The sequence below is a fragment of the Petromyzon marinus genome, chromosome 11 (assembly GCF_048934315.1).
Source record: "Petromyzon marinus isolate PM22_M1 ecotype Great Lakes invasive population chromosome 11, UKy_Petmar_22M1.pri1.0, whole genome shotgun sequence".
Taxonomy (NCBI): domain Eukaryota; kingdom Metazoa; phylum Chordata; class Hyperoartia; order Petromyzontiformes; family Petromyzontidae; genus Petromyzon; species Petromyzon marinus.
Genome location: NC_133677.1, coordinates 7,401,172 through 7,421,876, shown reverse-complemented (window position 1 = coordinate 7,421,876; position 20,705 = coordinate 7,401,172). Strand labels below are relative to the sequence as shown.

Genomic DNA, 20,705 nt, shown 5'->3' with positions numbered 1-20,705 from the left:
GTCCCTTCACGATCCTGCACTGACCAGATTGGTGAAGTATGGTTAAACAGCCCCCATCGATCGACACGGCGTGCGGTGGCCTAAACGCAGAAGTGGATCGAAGAAGGCCCTAACTCATTACGACTGTTGTTATTGCTGTTTTTTTTTAAAATGGCAGCAAAGAGCACAAAAGTGTTCATGGCATTCTTGGCAAAGGATGAAAGAGCCAATCAAGAGACGGTGCCAAAGGGGAGCGTGGGATTTTTCGGGGCGAATTCGTCAGGTGCGGATAATTGGCTTTAATGACTGAATTAGGCGGCCCTAAGTGAACAACTCTCCACATTCACGTTCACAGCTGCACATGCCAAATGCTGGATTCCTTAAACATCTTAGTCGAAAGCTGCTGCTGACGATGTTGCTGCTGTTAACACCGGCACATTTCTTTTGGGAGGGTTGAATTACATGGATGCTGATACGCTTTGCTGTTTATAATATATAATGTATTCAAGGAGCTGCTTATTTCACTAAATTAACGAGACATTTAATGAGCATTAAGTGACACGTCATGGGTGGTCAAATCACCCGGAATATGCACCCATCTCGTTAAATAATCCTCGGTAGGGCTCGACCCAATATAAACAAACATCACAGAACAAATGTGTTGCTGTTAGGGGACTAATATCAGAATAAAATTGGCCAAATTGGTCAAAGCGAATGGCTGACATCACCGTGCCCAAACAGGTTGCCATGGGGCTGCGAGGCAAAGAGAAGTGGGAAGCAGAGCGTGGCGCCAGCAAAAATCCATTGTTGTATCTTCACTTAAAGCTTTCGTGACTGCAGGAATTAATATTCTTTGGGTCTTTCGGCAAAGTCGTTTTTTGTTTATTTCATTTTTTTTATAAATTTGAACCGATCTGCGTGGCTTCACCGAAAGACCCAAAGAATAATCCAATTGTTGTGCTGCACTTCTATTCTCCCAGCTGTACACTCCCTGCCTCGACCAGCCCGCACTCACCAAGGTGGTGAAGTGAGGCAAATTACCCACTACGACCCCAGAGACGGCGTGGGGAGCCCCAAATGGAGCAGTGGATCGACTAAATAGACGGCCGTGCGAAATTTAGTTTTTTTTTTGTCATTGCACAGAACAAGTTGTCCCACACCGGCGACAAGTTTTTTTTTTAGCTCCCAGTTGAAGACACGACACCTCCCCACCCTCCCAATTTCCCGGAGGTAATAAAATTGTGCAAATACGCAGAAGCGCTTCTCAAATCCCGGCACAGATCTCTCACTTTTCTGCGGGCGGGCGGGCGGGCGGCGGGGCCCGGGCTGGGCTGGGCGTGCGTCTGTACGCACGCACGGACGAAGCAGAGCGATCTCTGAGCTGGGGGGGGGGGGGCACTGTTTTCACAATTGATTGGAGCGGCCCCGGGAACTGAGCAAACACTGTCGAGGAATAGGGGTCGCGTTCTCATTTGTTGGACAGGGGCAAGAGGGGACGCCCTGATCTGGCCTCGGCTCCCCGTCCATCCGTCCGTCCGCACGTTCTGACGCTGGCACCCACCCCCCCCCCCCCGTCACCGTCACCTCACACATCTCCCCCTGCGCTCGCTGCGCGTTCCGAAGCGGCGGTTGCCCATCCGCCCGTTGGCTCCCTCCGTACAAGGTTAATAAATAAGGAATTAGACCGACTCCCTGTCATACCTGCTTGCCCAGCTTAACCCTGCGGTAAGCGCTCGGGTCACGCCGTAGGCGATGGGTATAATCACGTCAGGTTCATTTGGAAGTGAGAAGGAGGGCCTCCATTTTTAATTTCGTCCGTTTGCTTTTCGATATCACATTTCTCTCTCCCCCCCCCACCCCCCCATATTCCCCTCGCGCATACGGCGCTAATAATAAAACGCGAATAATCTGGATATAAAATAAAATAGACTTAGCGTTAGGCCGCTCGTAGAAAATATAAAGCAGATTAGTGCTGCATTGTAGGCGCTAAGATGTTTAAAGTTGTACTGTCAAGGCGACAAAATTGAGAGCACATTTTTTTTTTAAGGTGGCAAACGCCGCTGCGATTTTTTTGTATTTCTTCGCCGCCGTACAAAGTTCCTTGACGCGTCGCCGCAGCAGACCTTCAAAATATAGGTTAATTCAAGAACCTCACCTTAAAGACATGGAGCAAATATTGGCGGTGGTCGTTATGGAATGTCAGGAGAAGCTGCCGCTTTTGTGCAGTGGTAAGCTTGCCCCTTGGCTGCTCTGTCAACCTCTTGTCTGCAGCTCCCATACTAATCTTTGAAATGTGAAAGCATTTCATTCCCAATGTTGTCATTTAACAGCCTTAGCAGTGGCGTACATCGGTATAATCCCTAATTAAAAGCAACGTTTTGAGTTGCACGATCCAATGTTGCTCTCCATTCGCCTTGTGTGGCCTTTAACGGACTGTTGGGGCTGTCAGCGAGCACCAATTTGAGGCCGCCACGGCATACGAGAATGCTGATGCGGTCGGCATTAGTGTGCTGTCTCCCCAGCACTGATGGTTTACACGCTGCACCAGGTGCTGAAATTAAGCCCGAGTCGACCTAGGGGAGTCCCAGGAGCAGCTCTGACGTTCGTCACTTGTGTTGGCCGTGAGCGGGAATCGAACTCGGGCGGCCGGGATCGTAGCGCAGCGAGCTATTTGGCTGCTGCTATATATTTCCGCGTGATAAGCCACTTCGTTGGGCTGTCATTTGCAGTTCGGTTGCTTCTGAAAAAGAGCTGTATAGCTCTGTGGGCCTTACCTGGTAAAATATATATTTTGTATATATACTTTGGGTCTATGTACGGTATCGACTAACACTACGTGTCGTCTACTTCACAGTGGACATTGAATATGCCGTGTTATTCGAAAGGGAGTAGGAAACAATATTTGCTGGTATTGTTGGTCCAAATTTGCTGAATAAAAAAAAATGCAATACTGTCAAATTACACAATTGGGGGAGGGTGGGGGTGCACATCACATGCAGTGTTATTCCCTTCTGTGAAACTTTCTCAGATTTCATCTGTGAAACGCAGCACCTCCATGATAGTTTTGCATGGAAAATAATTGCACGAATACCAAAAGAACTCACGGTTGGATGTGATGACGTTGATGGTCATGCATCGTGAATTTAAGAATCAATAGTAATTGATAGTAATTGATGCATCGTCGCACCCCAAACACGTGCTACATTCCATTCAAAGTCCTTGTAATGTAATTCGCGAATGAAAGCAGAAATAAAATTATGATGCCCATAGACTTGCAACGATGAAATTAACAAAGTGATACATTTTTGTTTCAATTCAAAGAGCAATCATGAATTTTGTATTCGCATGCGAGTATTTTATTATCTTTCTTCATACATTAGTTCATGGCAAGGGCGTGCTATGCAAAAGAAAAACATTTTACTAATTATTTAAGTGACGAAACAACTAGGCGATTTAGGCAGCTCCACTTTCTGGCAGAGATAGAGAGAGATCCCCAATACAGAGAGAGCGAGAGAGCCGCTTTGATGTGTAACGATTCAGCATCCTTGCAAATCACTAACTGTTACAATTCTGGGTTGGAGTTAGATTCGAGAACCAAATACTTTTGTGTTTTTATTTTTTCTCGTATTTTATTTCTGTTCCATTTGCGTAATTATATTCCCTAAATGCGACACGATAATCTCATGTTCATGAATAGCGAGTACTCGATTCTTAAACGCATGATTTGATGTTGGGTGTTGAGAGTGTAACAATCTATATGAATTGACAAGTCGCTGCGTGGTTACATGCCTGCTGTAAGAGACCGTGTGACCTGCTGTTGTTTCCTGCCTACGTATGAAAAACAATGACCAGAACAATATATATTTTTTTATAATTCAGATAGTAGTCATCATCAGCACCAGCAGCTATAATCAATCCACTTCTGCATGTGGCAGTCGTGCAGGTTGATACTATATGACCATACTTCACCATGCTGGTTAGTGCCAATTGATAGAGGGAGGGGTAGGGCCGAGTGGGTGGGAGGCAGTGGGTGCAGGAATTGAACTCGGTTGACCAGGTTCGTAGCACAGTGCGTTAACCACAAGGCCACTGCTCCTCCTCCCAGGAGTATATTTTATATAAAGATCCATAAATGATATCTCATAAGATGCCAAGCTATTCTCATCTCCCTCCCTGGTTCTGTGTGCTTGTTAAAAAATCAGCATGACGTATACTCACACATTCGTGGTCCCTGGCACATCACCAACATGGGTGTTACCAAACACCAAAACAAGAAAACACGCAAACAGCAGCAGCTGGGCAATAAACACATCGCCCGATCTGTTATGTGTTCTAATTATGGGTAATTATGCGCGACCACACGTGTTTATAATTATTGTGGGGTAATTTTTCATCTCTCAAATGAGATGCTCAAAAGGGTTTTTTTGGTTTTTTCTATGTACAAGTAAGGTTTGTGTTGTTGAGTCGTGTGTGACGTCGTGGGTGGGACGTGATGAATTAACTAATACGGTTGTCCATAATACTGTTTTTTTGGGTTATATCGCGTAAATATATAAATGTGTCGTTAAACCCGCCACCACCCGACACAGCCAATTATTAAGGTTTGTTACGTAAACAGAACATGCCAATTCGTTACTAGTGCAGCACACTAGTAACGAATTGAGTAAGACGTTTCGTCAGTAATTAAAACTAGCTTCATATTTACGCGATCTAACCCATAAAACCCTGTATTATGGATGATATTTCGTCACAAAACTCTACGTGTTAAACTGAATGCGATTGTTTGTTTCACAATATTAAATATGAAGTAAACAATGTTGGGACCCTTTGCCATTCCACTGCTGGATACAGGCCTCCCCATGCCATATTGTTAGCCATGGGAATCTTTGACCGTGCAGACCAGGGTGAAGGTGGGGGCCTTGAAGGAATTCAGATTTCACTTCCCACCAGTTGCTTCGTAACGACACTATCAGCTCAGGGGGTGCTGCAGTCGGTCAGGTGGGAACCCAATATTTTATTTGTCTCGCACGGTCGCACCTAAGCTATATATCGTGGCTCCTCTTGCCTAATCACATCGTTACCTACGTTGTTGTTCTTTTACACTGTTGTTGAAAACATATCTCGTGGTGGTTGTCAATGGGGCCCTAACTCGTAACTTGGGGGGGGCAAGGCACACACTGCCATCACACCAGTTATGCTACTGCTCCCCACTGAAGGTAGCTGTGGCCTGCGGTTCGCAGGCCATCAGGTTCAGAGCAAAGTGTGCCAACCACTGTGCCGGTCTTCCACATGTTTTAAAAGTCTTAATCATCATCACCAATGATCAAGGACTACTTAACCAAGTCGCTGCCTACTCCCACATGAGCTAAATAAAAGGAAAGTAGTATCGATATTATAACAGGCTATATATTATACGGCCTTTTTGTAAAGTCTAATCCTAGTTTTTAGTTTGTTGTCCTTCCTCCGCACCTCTGATTAGCACGGTTGGCTACTTGCGGTGCGAAAGAAGTTCAACATACATACATACGGAGCGTATCTTCTCAACTGTTTCTCAATTTGAAATACGCCTTAAAATGTAGGGTAACGCAACAAGTGAAACCACTCGTGTTCTCCGCCCTTGACACTTCAACTTGACCACCCTTCTTTTTGATTCTGCGCGTGTACCCATCACACCCAATTGGGTCGCACGAGCACATTGGTTTCACGTGTGAGACGTTTGGAACGCAGCGAGGGTGGTTCGGATGCAGTGTATTAATCCTATCACAGTTTCATCATCTGCCTTGAAAGTTTCACCCAATTCTTTGCAATGCTTCTTCAGCGACTTTCCCATGTGCTCTTCCAAGTTTCTTGGCTGCACTTTGTACACTTCTCCTTCGTACACTTAAAGCAGGCTACGGTTGATTGATCATCCAGAAATCGCCGATTCACTCTGTCACTCACTCATCGGTGGCGGTCACTTGCTTCCTTATTAATCTTCTATCGCTGCTACCTTTGTGACTCCTCCTGTGAACTTCAGTCATGGATTTCTCCGGCAATGCCGTGGACTCGATCTACTCGACTGACTGTTTTGTCCCATCCGTGCTGTGTTCATCCACCACACAGCAGGTTTTACAACAACACACTCAACCACCCACTCACACATTCACTCACTCACCCACCTACTCGCTCGCCACACTGCAAGTCAACACGCTTATCTTTCTGCTTCGCTCCTCGCATGGCTTGACCTAGGAATCCTTCCCATCGTCTCTCACCTCAAGCCCTTATGACCTTGTGAAATTCAAGAAAACGATTTAACTCTTAGCTATGACGACTTTAACGGTGCAGTTTATATCTGTCCGCTTGCTGTTTTGGGCCTTTGGGCCTGTGCTCGGTGACTGTGGTAATACATAAATAAATAAAAAGTAAGGTTACGAGATGATGTTGAGAATATTGAGGACATTGAGGTCATTGAAAATGACTTTGTAGACCTACCAGGACACTCGGCATCACTGACACTGATAGAGTCCTCCAGGCTATTTTGGAAGCATGTTTCATGCGGCAAACACAGCGCATTGGTTGCAATGTCTCCGGTTGCCATGCAGATGACGTCTACAGCCCACAGTTCACGTGCGATGAGTCCGACAGTCGCAGCGCGTACTCAAGGATCCCTTACTTCATCCTGTACAGCAGACTGCTCGCTAACAGGTGAGCTTGCCTCTTGGCCGCGTGCGCAAACGGATAACGGTCGGCTTTTCTTTCTTGACAGCATCTGCACATGAGCAAAAACATACGTTTGAGAAGTACGTTGACTCCGTCGTCATTAACACAGTAACTGTGATCAAATTACCGTGGAAATTGTCGGATCTCAGAAGCTGAGCAAATGTTGAGCTTGGTTATTACTTGGAAGTGAGGTTTGCCCAGGAATACAAAATATGTTTTTAGGTTTGGGATGCGAAGTGGTCAGGAGATATCAGGACAGCAATCGATTAATCAGAATTTGTATTGATTCTGGATACATCCAATGATCTATGAAGCTCTTTATCACAGACGTGCAGCAGGGGCGGGTCAGAAAGTTACAACAATAACAACAACACAACTAGTCATGAGTATGTTTGTGCAAGGCTTAGAGTGTGGGACATTTCTCAGGGTATTCCCCTTTTCCTGCCCACTTGCCAAATACTCATTACTGTCAAGTGGAAGTTTGCAAAAATGTCATTGCAGGACCCAGCTTAAAAAGTGTTTCGACTCAGTGAGGGTTAATTTGGTACAAAGTATATATATATTACTTTGCGATAAGTAGGAACGTGACAATTTGAACACCTGTTGAGTATAATATTTAACAATGTTTTTATATATACATTACATTGTGGCGATGTAGGTTCATGCATCTACAAAGTTCTCATGGACTCATCAAATGTACAATTATTGTTATGACTAACGTAGGCAAATAAAAAATAATCCACCAACACTCAGACTGAATGCGTGCAATCGCGAGTGTGGAATCGATTTCGATCAATGAACAGACGCAGTCTTGTTTGCCTCACCCGAAGCTTATGTCTTGCACAGTCGCTCCTGTGCAGAGCAAGAATCAGAATCTTTATTTCGACTGCAGGAGGAATCCGATGAGCTATGAAGCTCTTTTGCAAAGCTGTCCAGTACCGGCACGGGGTCAGCAAGTTACAACAACAAACGATACAAAAAAACCACAATAGGAGTGCAAAATAGAGAAAATCGTAAGCAAGTCACTAAATAGAAATAAATAAGCATTCATTAATTATCTAAGTCCCATTTATCAAGATTGGGCAAGGCAGCAAACAAAAACAACAACAAGCCAGTCCCAGTCCACACCAAGATAACACCACACAGCAGTAGTCCCTCAATAAAATGACACATTAACACACTCTTTGGTTCTTTCGGTAAAGTCACGTAGGTAGAAAAATAGAACCAGATAAAAATAAAATATCACGACGTTTTGATCGCAACGCAAGCGGTCGTCCTCAGGCGGAAAAAAAAATAATCCAGCAATGGAACAGCAAATCGAGATTGACACATTAACATTGAATTATCGATACTACAGGTAATGATGAAAGTTACAAACCACATTTGCAAATGTGACTGCTGTATCCGCCACTAATCTTCTGCTTCAGGCAAGGTGCACTCAGCATTTGCGATGGTGACGATGGTTGAGTGTGATATCAGACCGTCCCATTCCGTCAGCTGCGATGCAGTCGCTCGCTCCGCCGCGGTTGGAGCCACGCGTCCGCAACACAGCGCGTCAGCAGCGCGGCCGCTAACGCGCCGCGCTGATGTCCGATTCTTTTCACCAGAAACATCGAGGCAGAAGAGATTCAAGGACAACTGGATCGAGTCACGGGCGAGTGAGTGGTGCCACCGCATCGCATGCTCTCCCGCTTACCCCACCTCAGCCGAGCACCGCCATATCCTACATCGCATTCAATAGTAACAGTATTACTGTAGAACCCCTTTTCAATCCACTGCCGGGATGAGGGCCTGTTATGCATCAAATTATAAAAATTTTCTGACTCTTTCGGGGTAATCACTCTATCATGCAGGGGCTGTCACAAATGTCGTTTATTCTTTCTTTATTGCACTCACGTTGCACTGAGTCTCTGACCTCAACGGGTGAGGAGCAGCTATTAATAGCTGCCCACGGATTAATCTACAGTCGACTGTATTTAGCCATTTGGTTTCAACAACACTTCATTTCAGGACCGTGAAGCAACGGAAAGTCTGTCGGCTGTTTAATTTGAACGCAGTCGGTTACGCCAGCTGGCTCAATGTGAGCACGTTGACATGTTTGCTCACAGAAGCGTGGATTGGTGCACGCTTGGAATTACAGAGATAGAGAGAGGTCGAAGAAGAACGAATTGTTTGGAGACCACGTAAAGGTCATGACATCATTCAAGCTATGAAGAAAAAATAAGTGGGCTTGCCATCGCTAGAAGGGACAATTGCCAATGCTCAGGAATAACGACGGAGTGGCGACCAAGGGCTGGGATGCATCCAAGAGGACATTGACCGAGGGTGATGGAGCGATGAAATCGGTGAATGTGCAGGTTCTGGGTGGATTATTACATTGCGGGATGGTGAGAGGTAGCGGCAGATTGGGGAGCATTCATCTAGCAGTGGGTTGACCATGGCTGATTACGATGATCATGACGATGAAAATCTTTCCAGCTAGGGGAGATGGGAAATGTTTTTCGAGAGATCCTCGGTTTTTTTTATTGGTCGACGCAGCACCACTTGAAGATCGACACTGCCGGACGGACGGACGGACAAACTGACGTTGCAGCGAGCGACAAAAGATCCGTTCCTGCTTTTCGCGGTCTCTTTTCATCGGATCACTCGTCGGTGTGTGTTTGGGTGACGGCTTTTTTGTTTGTTTTGTTCTTGCCATGTGCTCTACGTGTGCACATTCTTAATGAGCGTTGGCATCTTGCAGAAAGAATAGCTCCGGAGGCATAGGATCCGTCTATGGTGGGGGTGGGGGGGCAGGGGGGGGGGATGGGGGGGGAAGTGGGCAGCCACGAAGTCAGCATTCCGATAACGCTTGCGGAAACTCACTTCCGGCGAGAGCGGGGCGTGTGGAAGCGGGGAGTCGGTGGGTGGACGGGGGGGGGGGGTGCCGGATTTTTTTTGCTTTGCTTAGCACCTCCGCGGTCGCACATCGTGTCTTCAAGCGGAGTGGCAGCGCTTGCAACTCAGCAGGTGCGGCAGCTGGTTGCAAAGCCGCTCCCTCCAAACAGTGACACGCGCGCGCGCGCGTCTGTGGACGCGAGCGTGTGTGTCAAGGTGAATGGTGAAAGCGCAGCCCTGCAATTCCTTGCTCACGCCATTGCTGGCAGAAAGGGCTTCCACGAGACAGTGTTTTGCCCGACTCTTCCACGCCAGCAAGATGTGTTGGAAGAAGTGGAAATATACCGACACTGTATTCCACCACATGCCACCCTGTCAATCGAATAACTTGCCCTGTACCCATTTACACTGCTGGGTGGACAGGGGGGATTTAAGAAACTTGCACCTTTATTTGAACTACCGCATCGGCAGATGGAATTGAACCGGAAACCTCTGCATTGCAATGACCAAGGTGCTGCTAGCCGTTAGAGCAGAGCATCCCGTGTGTGTGTGTGTTTATATTCTCGACTCAGTCTTAAATGAGTACCTGGTGCCGGTGTGTGCATATCAGCACAGGGGGAGACGAAGTCAGCCAGGTCGTGGAATTGGCCTCACCACCTCCTTGTGCCCGGCACCGGCCTTCGTAGATTCTCGCCAACAGCACTTGCCCCCAGCGGCTTGCGCAGGCTATAAGGAGCCTCTTTGTATTTGCACGTATTCTCTCCTGAACTTCTGCTGCCAGGAGAAGGCTAAAGGAGGAGCCAGCTTGTTCCAATTACTGCAGCATTACCGTGACTCGACACTCCATTACACCTCTGTTTGTCTCTTGCTCCAGCGGGATTTCTCTCCAATTATTAAATTCTAAACAGGTTTAAATTATTCAGGGCCGGCCATGATGCCAGGAAATGGTGCAGATCAGATAGATTGAGGTCCCTGTTGGGATAGATGCATGTTAATGAAGAATTAATATTGGGAAGGCATGGGAAGTAGAGCTTCTATTAAGCTGCTTTAATTGGATAGAGGAAATAATGGGCTCTATTGGGTGGGAATTTTTGTCATAATCACACCAGGGGTTTTGAGGCCTTATGGAAGATAAATAAATATAGCTCATCAGCGTATTGCAACGATGCTCTCATCTCTACTTTTCTCGGATCAAAACACCTGCAAATTAAACTTGTGTGAGCAATGTATCAGAAGGGCACGAGGCTTTGTCCGTTTTACCCGATTTTGCGGATGAACAATGGTGATACGGTGGCACAAATGGGCCCTTTGTGAAAAGTTTAGTTCGTCAAGAGATGCGTTTCCCTTGGGCGAGGTGGATTTTTGAACAAGTTCTTTCGACTCAACTTCCGTGGCTTAGGTTGAAAAAAAATGTGCGTTCAAACGTATACAGTGAGGGAAAAAAGTATTTGATCCCCTGCTGATTTTGTACGTTTGCCCACTGACAAAGAAATGATCAGTCTATAATTTTAATGGTAGGTTTATTTGAAAAGTGAGAGACAGAATAACAACAAAAAAATCCAGAAAAACGCATGTCAGAAATGTTCTAAATTTATTTGCATTTTAATGAGGGAAATAAGTATTTGACCCCCTCTCAATCAGAAAGATTTCTGGCTCCCAGGTGTATTTTATACAGGTAACGAGCTGAGATTATGAGCATAATTCTAGATTTAAAGCTTTCGTGACTGCTAGGATCCATACTCTTTGGTTATATTGGGTAAAGTCACGTAGGTGAAAATAAAATAACAAAAAAATTAACAAAAAATCACGACGTTTCGGCCACAACACAAGTGGCCTTCATCAGGTGAAGGGACGAGACTGTCAGGAGGACAGCGCTGGAGTGGAAGAAGCCACGCTCAGATCACGACCTTTAAGCTGTGTGAGAAGAAAAACACTAAGCGCCTTGACAAAGGAATTAGCATATAATTTAGCATTGAAATGGCTCATTGAAATAGCTAAGTTAAAGTATACACATCCGCAGAGGTACCCCTTGACAAAGGAATTAGCATAGAATTTAGCATTGAAATAGCTGAGTGATTAGCTAGTAACTGGTCACAGAAATAGCTATGTTAAAGTTAGAGCATATACATTCACCGAGGCACCTAGTACTCATCAAACATGAGAATTTAGCGAAACACAACCACACTCAGACAGCGGGGGGGGGGGGGGGGGGGAGGGGGAGTTTACCTATTGATGGTGTGAGAAGGGAATTTATAAGAGCTGCGAAAGTTTGGGGTACCACTACTGGAAAAATATACTGTACCATTGAAATTAGTTTAATGTTTAGTTCGATTTAGAACATCTTTCCAATGGTTGCTTAATTTGAAACCATCCTCTCGGTTGAAATTGTGTCTGTGTTTGTAGATCTGAATTGCTTCATGAACAAATCTCTGATAAAAGCCCGTGGGTTTGCAAAGAACCTTGGTATCGGAGAAAATTATATCGTGATCCCCCACAGCGTTGTAACAGTGATCAGCCACGGCAGAAGAATTCGTTTTGCCGTATTTCAAATCTGATTTGTGCTCGCGAATTCGGTCAAAGACATGTCGCTTTGTCTCACCGATATAGCAATCACCACAGGTACAACTCAATTTGTAAACCCCGGGGTACTGTAAATCAGGAATGACATCCTTCACGGATGGGATCAGATCACGAATTTTGTGTACTGTATTGAACCGGACCTGGATCTTGTGTTTGTTTAGAATTTTGGAAATATTTTTAGTAACGCCTGCTATATATGGAAGTGTGATGGTTTTGACCGGAGTATCAAGTGGTTGTTTCTGTATGGAGGGAGAGACAGCTTGGCGGATGGTACGGTCAGAGTAACCATTCCTTTTGAGGGCCAGGTGTACATGTTTTAATTCACTGGTCAGGTGGTGTTGGTCCGAAATGCAATGAGCCCTATGGTATAAAGTTTTGATGAGATAATTATTTTGGGCTGGGTGGTGGTGGGAATCAGGTTTAAATTAGGAATCTGTGTGGGTGGGTTTCCTGTAGACAGAATGCCCCAATGAGCCATCAAGTCTCCTCTCAATCAGAACATCTAAGAATGGTAGGAGCACACTCTTAAAGGGAGTATTCCTAATCTCAGCTTGTTACCTGTATAAAAGACATCTGTCCCCAGAAGAAATCAATCAATCAGATTCCAAACTCTCCACCATGGCCAAGACCAAAGAGCTCTCCAAGGATGTCAGGGACAAGATTGTAGACCTACACAAGGCTGGAATGGGCTACAAGACCATTGCCAAGCAGCTTGGTGAGAAGGTGACAACAGTTGGTGCCATTGTTCGCAAATGGAAGAAACACAAAAGAACTGTCAATATCCCTCGGCCTGGGGCTCCATGCAAGATCTCACCTCGTGGAGTTGCAATGATCATGAGAACGGTGAGGAATCAGCCCAGAACTATACGGGAGGATCTTGTCAATGATCTGAAGGCAGCTGGGACCATAGTCGCCAAGAAAACAATTGGTAACACACTACGCCGTGAAGGACTGAAATCCTGCAGCGCCTGCAAGGTCCCCCTGCTCAAGAAAGCACATATACATGCCCGTCTGAAGTTTGCTAATGAACATCTGAATGATTCAGAGGATAACTGGGTGAAAGTGTTGTAGTCAGATGAGACCAAATGGAGCTCTTTGGCATCAACTCAACTCGCCGTGTTTGGAGGAGGAGGAATGCTGCCTATGACCCCAAGAACACCATCCCCACCGTCAAACATGGAGGTGGAAACATTATGCTTTGGGGGTGTTTTTCTGCTAAGGGGACAGGACAACTTCACCGCATCAAAGGGACGATGGACGGGGCCATGTACCGTCGAATCTTGGGTGAGAACCTCCTTCCCTAAGCCAGGGCATTGAAAATGGGTCGTGGATGGGTATTCCAGCATGACAATGACCCAAAACACACGGCCAAGGCAACAAAGGAGTGGCTCAAGAAGAAGCACATTAAGGTCCTGGAGTGGCCTAGCCAGTTTCCAGACCTTAATCCCATAGAAAATCTGTGGAGGGAGCTGAAGGTTCGAGTTGCCAAACGTCAGCCTCGAAACCTTAATGACTTGGAGAAGATCTGCAAAGAGGAGTGGGACAAAATCCCTCCTGAGATGTGTGCAAACCTGGTGGCCAACTACAAGAAACGTCTGACCTCTGTGATTGCCAACAAGGGTTTTGCCACCAAGTACTAAGTCATGTTTTAGAGAAGGGTCAAATACCTATTTCCCTAATTAAAATGCAAATCAATTTATAACATTTTTGACATGCGTTTTTCTGGATTTTGTTGTTGTTATTCTGTCTCTCACTGTTCAAATAAACCTACCATTAAAATTATAGACTGATAATTTTTTTGGCAGTGGGCAAACCTACAAAATCAACAGGGGATCAAATTACTTTTTTTCCCTCACTGTAGGTGTATTGAGCACATGCATGCGTCCTCTGGATTGTTATGTCACATGGTCGTGAGAGATGGGCGATGGATTGAGCATGGCTACTGCTGCTGATGTTGATGATAAAATTAACGTATCTTCTGCATTTGAACTTTCCAACTGTACGTACAGTCTATGGTAGATGGTAGGAATGTATTCCCTACAATGCATTAGCAGCATCAGTCGGTCAGTGTGTGCCTGATAACTTATGTTTGTCACGCAGCCAATAACGTGTAGGTCTTATAAACTAGTCCAACACAGCGCAAATAGAATGGCATGGGTAGTTCCGAGGTTTTTGGGATGTGCGTTTGGGACACTTGAAAGATGTTGGGTAAACCATTGATGTAATCGTGAGGTGGCTTTTCACTTTGGCAACAGTGCGCCAACCATTGAGATGGAAATAACTTGTCCGCCGATCTTGCTCGTAAAATTCCAAGGTGTCCAATGTACTCAGATTAACAATTTTTCGTATCCACGCTGGGATCGGCAGTTGGTGGTGCACTAAGTTTAATTTATCAAACCTTTGTCTTCTTCTTCGTACAGGATGTTTCTAGATTGAAAACTAATTTCTTTATAACTGTTTTTTTTGTGATTGATTTGTCATTTCACCGCACCTCCGATTAGCACGGTTGGCTATGTACGGTGGGAAAGAAGTTCAACATACATACAGATCAACAATCATGATTGTACTTTGAGGTGGTTGACCCAGATGGTTGCATCAAGAGTAGCGGAGCGTATCGCTGTGGCGATGCCTCATTCGTATTTGTGAATCGTCCATTGAGTCTGTTATACGTTCCGTGGTCTGTTAATCTTCCATAAAAAAAAACTCTCCCGTGTGCGACTGTGGTCACCCCTCACTTTTTCCAAAAATAAGCCAGTTTCTAAAACTGTAGATAATTACCTCCGAAATTACACTCCATACGCATTATTAGGATGATTTTAGCAATTGCGACTGTGAGGCTGCCCACATTTTAATCTGCCGTGGGTAACGTCATATGCCTGCAGTACTTTAACTTAGAGACGAGCTGACCCGTGCAGAATATAAGATGTTCACGTGATTGTTGTGATCACAGCTTGCACAGAGATAAGCACTGCCTAATGCTTGTTTGACTTTTTTTATTACAATAGTTTAGGTCTCTGGATGTTTGGTGGTCTCTCAGTTTTCACAATTTTCAAGCTGCTGGAGTCTCCAAAATCACGTAAACATCTTCCGCTATGATAACACACGTGGAAAATGCGCAGGCCTGCTGGTGCAAGTGCCTGCACTCGAGGGAGCTCTAGAGTAGAGCCCTCTCTAGTGGGGGACATTTTGGCCTACTAGCACACTGGCCAGACACCACTTTGCTGCACCTGCCGATCGACTTGCCCGCGGGTGTTTCCCATTTACGCTGCTCGGTGGCCAGAGGAGGTGGGTAGGGTTGCCAACCCTCCCGGAATTAGTATCGATCTCCTGTTGATTATTGAAAGCAATCCGGGAGTTTTAAGAAGAGGATATTTTAAGAGAATAAGAAAATACGTTCTATCTCCCAGAATAGCTTTAGTCAGGGCTGGCAAGCCTAGTGGTAGGCAGGATTTAAGAAACGTGCACCATTGTTGCAACTGAAATGACAGGGGATGGAACTGGCGACCTATTGATTTATATATACTAAAACTAAACTCTTTTTTTTATTTTACAAATCTTTTTTAGAAGTGACCTGGCCACAAATGATAGCTCAACGAAGTGGCTTATCGTCGTGCGGATATTTATCGCAGCCAAATACTCGAAACGCATGTTTCTAAATGTGGAGGAAAAAACCGAAGGACCCGGAGAAAAATACACGTGAACCATGGGGAGAAAGACATGCAAGCTCCATATATACAGTGAGGGAAAAAGTATTTGATCCCCTCCTGATTTTGTACGTTTACACACTGACAAAGAAATGATCAGTCTATAATTTTAATGGTAGCTTTATTTGAACAGTGAGAGACAGAATAACAACAACAAAATCCAGAAAAACGCATGTCAGAAATTTTATAAATTGATTTGCATTTTAATGAGGGAAATAAGTATTTGACCCCTCTGCAAAACATTACTTAGTACTTGGTGGCAAAACCCTTGTTGGCAATCACAGAGGTCAGACGTTTCTTGTAGTTGGCCACCAGGTTTGCACACATCTTAGGAGGGATTTTGTCCCACTCCTCTTTGCAGATCTTCTCCAAGTCATTAAGGTTTTGAGGCTGACGTTTGGCAACTCGAACCTTCAGCTCCCTCCACAGATTTTCTCTGGGATTAAGGTCTGGAGACTGGCTAGGCCACTCCAGGACCTTAATGTGCTTCTTATTGAGCCACTCCTTTGTTGCCTTGGCCGTGTGTTTTGGGTCATTGCCATGCTGGAATACCCATCCACGACCCATTTTCAATGCCCTGGTTGAGGGAAGGAGGTTCTCACCCAAGATTTGACGGTACATGGCCCCGTCCATCGTCCCTTTGATGCGGTGAAGTTGTCCTGTCCCCTTAGCAGAAAAACACCCTCAAAGCATAATGTTTCCACCTCCATGTTTGACTGTGGCGATGGTGTTCTTGGGGTCATAGGCAGCATTCCTCCTCCTCCAAACACGGCGAGTTGAGTTGAAGCCAAAGAGCTCCATTTGGTCTCATATGACCACAACACTTTCACCCCGTTGTCCTCTGAATCATTCAGATGTTCATTAGCAAACTTCAGACGGGCATGTATGTGTGCTTTCTTGAGCAGGGGGACCTTGCGGGCACTGCAGGATTTCAGTCCTTCACGGCGTAGTGTGTTGCCAATTGTTTTCTTGGCGACTATGCTCCCAGCTGCCTTGAGATCATTGACAATATCCTCCCGTGTAGTTCTGGGCTGATTCCTCACCGTTCTCATGATCATTGCAACTCCACGAGGTGAGATCTTGCATGGAGCCCCAGGCCGAGGGAGATTGACAGTTCTTTTGTGTTTCTTCCATTTGCGAACAATTGCACCAACTGTTGTCACCTTCTCACCAAGCTGCTTGGCAATGGTTTTGTAGCCCATTCCAGCCTTGTGTAGGTCTACAATCTTGTCCCTGATATCCTTGGAGAGCTCTTTGGTCTTGGCCATCGTGGAGAGTTTGGAATCTGATTGATTGATTGCTTCTGTGGACAGGTGCCTTTTATACAGGTAACAAGCTGAGATTAGGAGTACTCCTTTTAAGAGTGTGCTCCTAATCTCAGCTCGTTACTTGTATAAAAGACACCTGGGAGCCAGAAATCTTTCTGATTGAGAGGGGGTCAAATACCTATTTCCCTCATTAAAACGCAAATCAATTTATAACATTTTTTACATGCGTTTTTCTGGATTTTGTTGTTGTTATTCTGTCTCTCACTGTTCAAATAAACCTACCATTAAAATTATAGACTGATCATTTCTTTGTCAGTGGGCAAACGTACAAAATCAGCAGGGGATCAAATATTTGTTTCCCTCACTGTACATGCGTCAGGGTCAGGATCGAACCCGCGACCTGCTGCAGACCAGGCGAGGGAGTTAAGATCTTGCCACCGTGTCGCTACCATACAATGAAAGCTCTTTTAAAATATCTCTCTCGCAGGCTTGGAGAGAAATGCAATGAAATCAGAAATCTGCAGCTTGTTGTTGAGGATTTCGCAAAGAAGGAGGAGTGTTTGACGGCAAGGATTACGCAACTGGAGGGCGAGTTGGCGGAAAAAGAGAAGTGCATGCAGAGGTGAGTAGTACCCGGTGCCTTGCGCCACACGGCGACACAGCGAACACAAGTGCAGCAGGGGCATTTACTACGAGAGACACCACAAAAGTATTTCCTCCCGTTTGCTCTCGATAACTCTCACACAGCTTAAAGGTCGCGGTCTGAGCTTGGCTGTGTTTCACTCCAGCGCTGTCCTCGAGACAGTCTAGTCCCTTCACCTGATGAAGGCCGCTTGTGTTGTGGCCGAAACGTCGTGATTTTTGTTGTTTTATATTTTTTACCTACGTGACTTTACCGAATAGAACCAAAGAGTATGGATCCTTGCAGTCACGAAAGCTTCAAATCTAGAATTGATCCAGAATGTTACATATTCATTAATAGTAATTCCGTGAAGGTTATGTTTACTTACTTTTTTGTGCACCCGCGCCAACGTGCACCCACGACTGGCATTCTATCAGCGTCACGTGACCACGAGTGAAAAGCGTCCTGTTGTACACAGCAGTGTGATATTTAAACTTCCGCCCCACGTAGGTCATTCTTCATGGTGGCGAGTAGGTGAACCCTAGTTTAAAAATTCTGTCCATGGTCTCACCCCAAAGTATCCGGCCTCCCGCGTTCCATTCTATCCTCTTGCTCGTCCTTGTTGTTCACAATCCCAGCTGTCTCTCTGTCTGTGCCTAATCACGGTTCCACTCTCTCTCTCACCTCTGCTCCCCTTACACTGGAACAAGCTGCCCCTACACGTCAAACAATCGGCTCACTCTTTATTTTTCATTCTCCCCTTAAAACTCACTTCTTTTCCCTCGCTTACCCAAACTCCTCCTCCCCCTGCCTTCCCCCATCACTAACACCATCCGTCTTCCCAATTTCCCTTCCCATTAATCACACTCTCTCATCATTGACCACTTATTGCCACTTTCATCACCGTTTATTTCACGCATCGTCATATCCATGTCCAACCATCCTTCTCATCAACTCATCTCATCACCACTATTCCGCTGTACAAATAGCTTAATTCTATGTTCAGCACCTTGGTAAAGGTGTGATATAAATTAAAATATGGTACGATGAGACATGAGGCGTGCCAGATCTGGGCTATAAATACTATAAGCTATTTTTATTTTACCAGGTAAGGCCCACTGAGCTTTTATTTTACAGCTCTCTTTCAGAAGTGACCTGGCTACAAATGGTAGTTCAACAAAGTGGCTTATCACGTGGAAATTATAGCAGGCAAATACTCTAAAAGCACGAAAAATCCACGCGACCGCGGGGAGAGAGACATGCAAACTCAAAATATACAGGCGTGGTGGATGGGGGCAGCACAGTTCACCTGAACTCGAAAATGACCTCTGATGTCCTTAGGCTTGTGCGTGGTCTGGCGATGTTGTATCAGAGGAGGGAGCCCCTACCATCAGACAAATGGACGTAAATAATTTAGGTCCCCTGGACATTTGGTGGCTAATCACCGTTGATTGACTTAGAAACTGCAGAGGTCTCAGACACGACAGAAAAATCTGCTGCGATTATGATTATAAGCCTCCTGACGATTCCCATCAATGAACATTTAAAGATGCATGTCAGTTCAATAAAAATGTAATTAAGAGAACACAAAGGAGGCATTCAATTGAAATGGATCACCCTCTTTGGTCATGGTTCTTGTTGTGAAAAATGACCTGATATGGTGATGTGTGATTGATTTTGGAGGTGAGCCACGATGTTTAGGCCTCGCATCTTTTGAGTGTGGTGAAAAGTTGAACTCTTGTTGTGTTCAGGACCCCGGTTAACACTCACTTTGAGCAGCAATTTAGACTGTCCTCGACCTCTTGAGTTCTCAGTTTGGTTTAAAAAATTTTACTTGAACACTTGATCAATTGGCAGCGTAATAACACTGTCAGACATCTCCGCTCAATGGCTGGATGCTCTCCGTATGCCACGAAAAGAGTTGCTTTGTTCATTCACTCTCAACCATTCTTGGCCTAGAACTCACTTGACATGGATCACCACTCCCACATCCTAGCCCTTGCGTCGAAGCCCGAATCAACCTCCACTCAGCGGGAGGTCGCCCCCCCTTCTCCTTTGCTATCCGAGCGTTCTAGAACTCCCTGCCACCACCAGTCCATGCTTCGATTCCTAGCCCCTGTTCAGGCCCAGGCTCCACATCTTTCTCTCCCCCTCTGTACGCACGCACGCGTGTGCACATGCGTTGAACTCTTTCGCACCGTACGTAGCCAACCGTGCTAAACGGTAAAACCTACCACACCGCGTCGGTCATACTTCACCATGATGGTCAGTGTGGTCTGGTGACGATTATATTTTGCAATTCATGTGAAAACGAACATAGACTCGAATGTTTCATAACCAACTCAAATGCAAGGAAAGATACTTCGTCAATATTACATTACTGCTGGCACGAAGAGCCTGCAGTGAATATTTCACCTCAGTGCTGTATCATCAACCATACATTATCCTGCCACTCAAAAGACAACCTCATGTACAGTGAGGGAAAAAAGTATTTGATCCCCTGCTGATTTTGTACGTTTGCCCACTGACAAAGAAATGATCAGTCTATAATTTTCATGGTAGGTTTATTTGAACAGTGAGATACAAAATAACAACATGAAAATCCAGAAAAACGCATGTCAAAAATGTTATAAATTGATTTGTATTTTAATGAGGGAAATAAGTATTTGACCCTCTCTCAATCAGAAAGATTTCTGGCTCTCAGGTGTCTTTTATACAGGTAACGAGCTGAGATTAGGAGCACACTCTTAAAGGGAGTTCTCCTAATCTCAGCTTGTTACCTGTATAAAAGACACCTGTCCACAGAATCAATCAATCAATCAGATTCCAAACTCTCCACCATGGCCAAGACCAAAGAGCTCTCCAAGGATGTCAGGGACAAGATTGTAGACCTACACAAGGCTGGAATGGGCTACAAGACCATTGCCAAGCAGCTTGGTGAGAAGGTGACAACAGTTGGTGCGATTATTCGCAAAT

At 45.3% G+C, this 20,705-nt stretch overlaps 1 protein-coding gene across 3 annotated transcripts in view; it reads left to right on the top strand.

Annotated features, from left to right (window-relative positions):
* LOC116941278 (uncharacterized) overlaps positions 1–20,705 on the top strand; it is a 96,234-nt gene that overhangs the window by 14,466 nt on the left and 61,063 nt on the right. For all 3 annotated transcript variants that reach the window (XM_032952154.2, XM_076066343.1, XM_032952156.2), the window contains 3 exons: positions 6,561–6,663; positions 8,286–8,336; positions 17,595–17,729. In XM_032952154.2, coding sequence (XP_032808045.2) covers positions 6,561–6,663; positions 8,286–8,336; positions 17,595–17,729 — 289 coding nt within the window. The remainder of the gene's footprint in view (positions 1–6,560; positions 6,664–8,285; positions 8,337–17,594; positions 17,730–20,705) is intronic.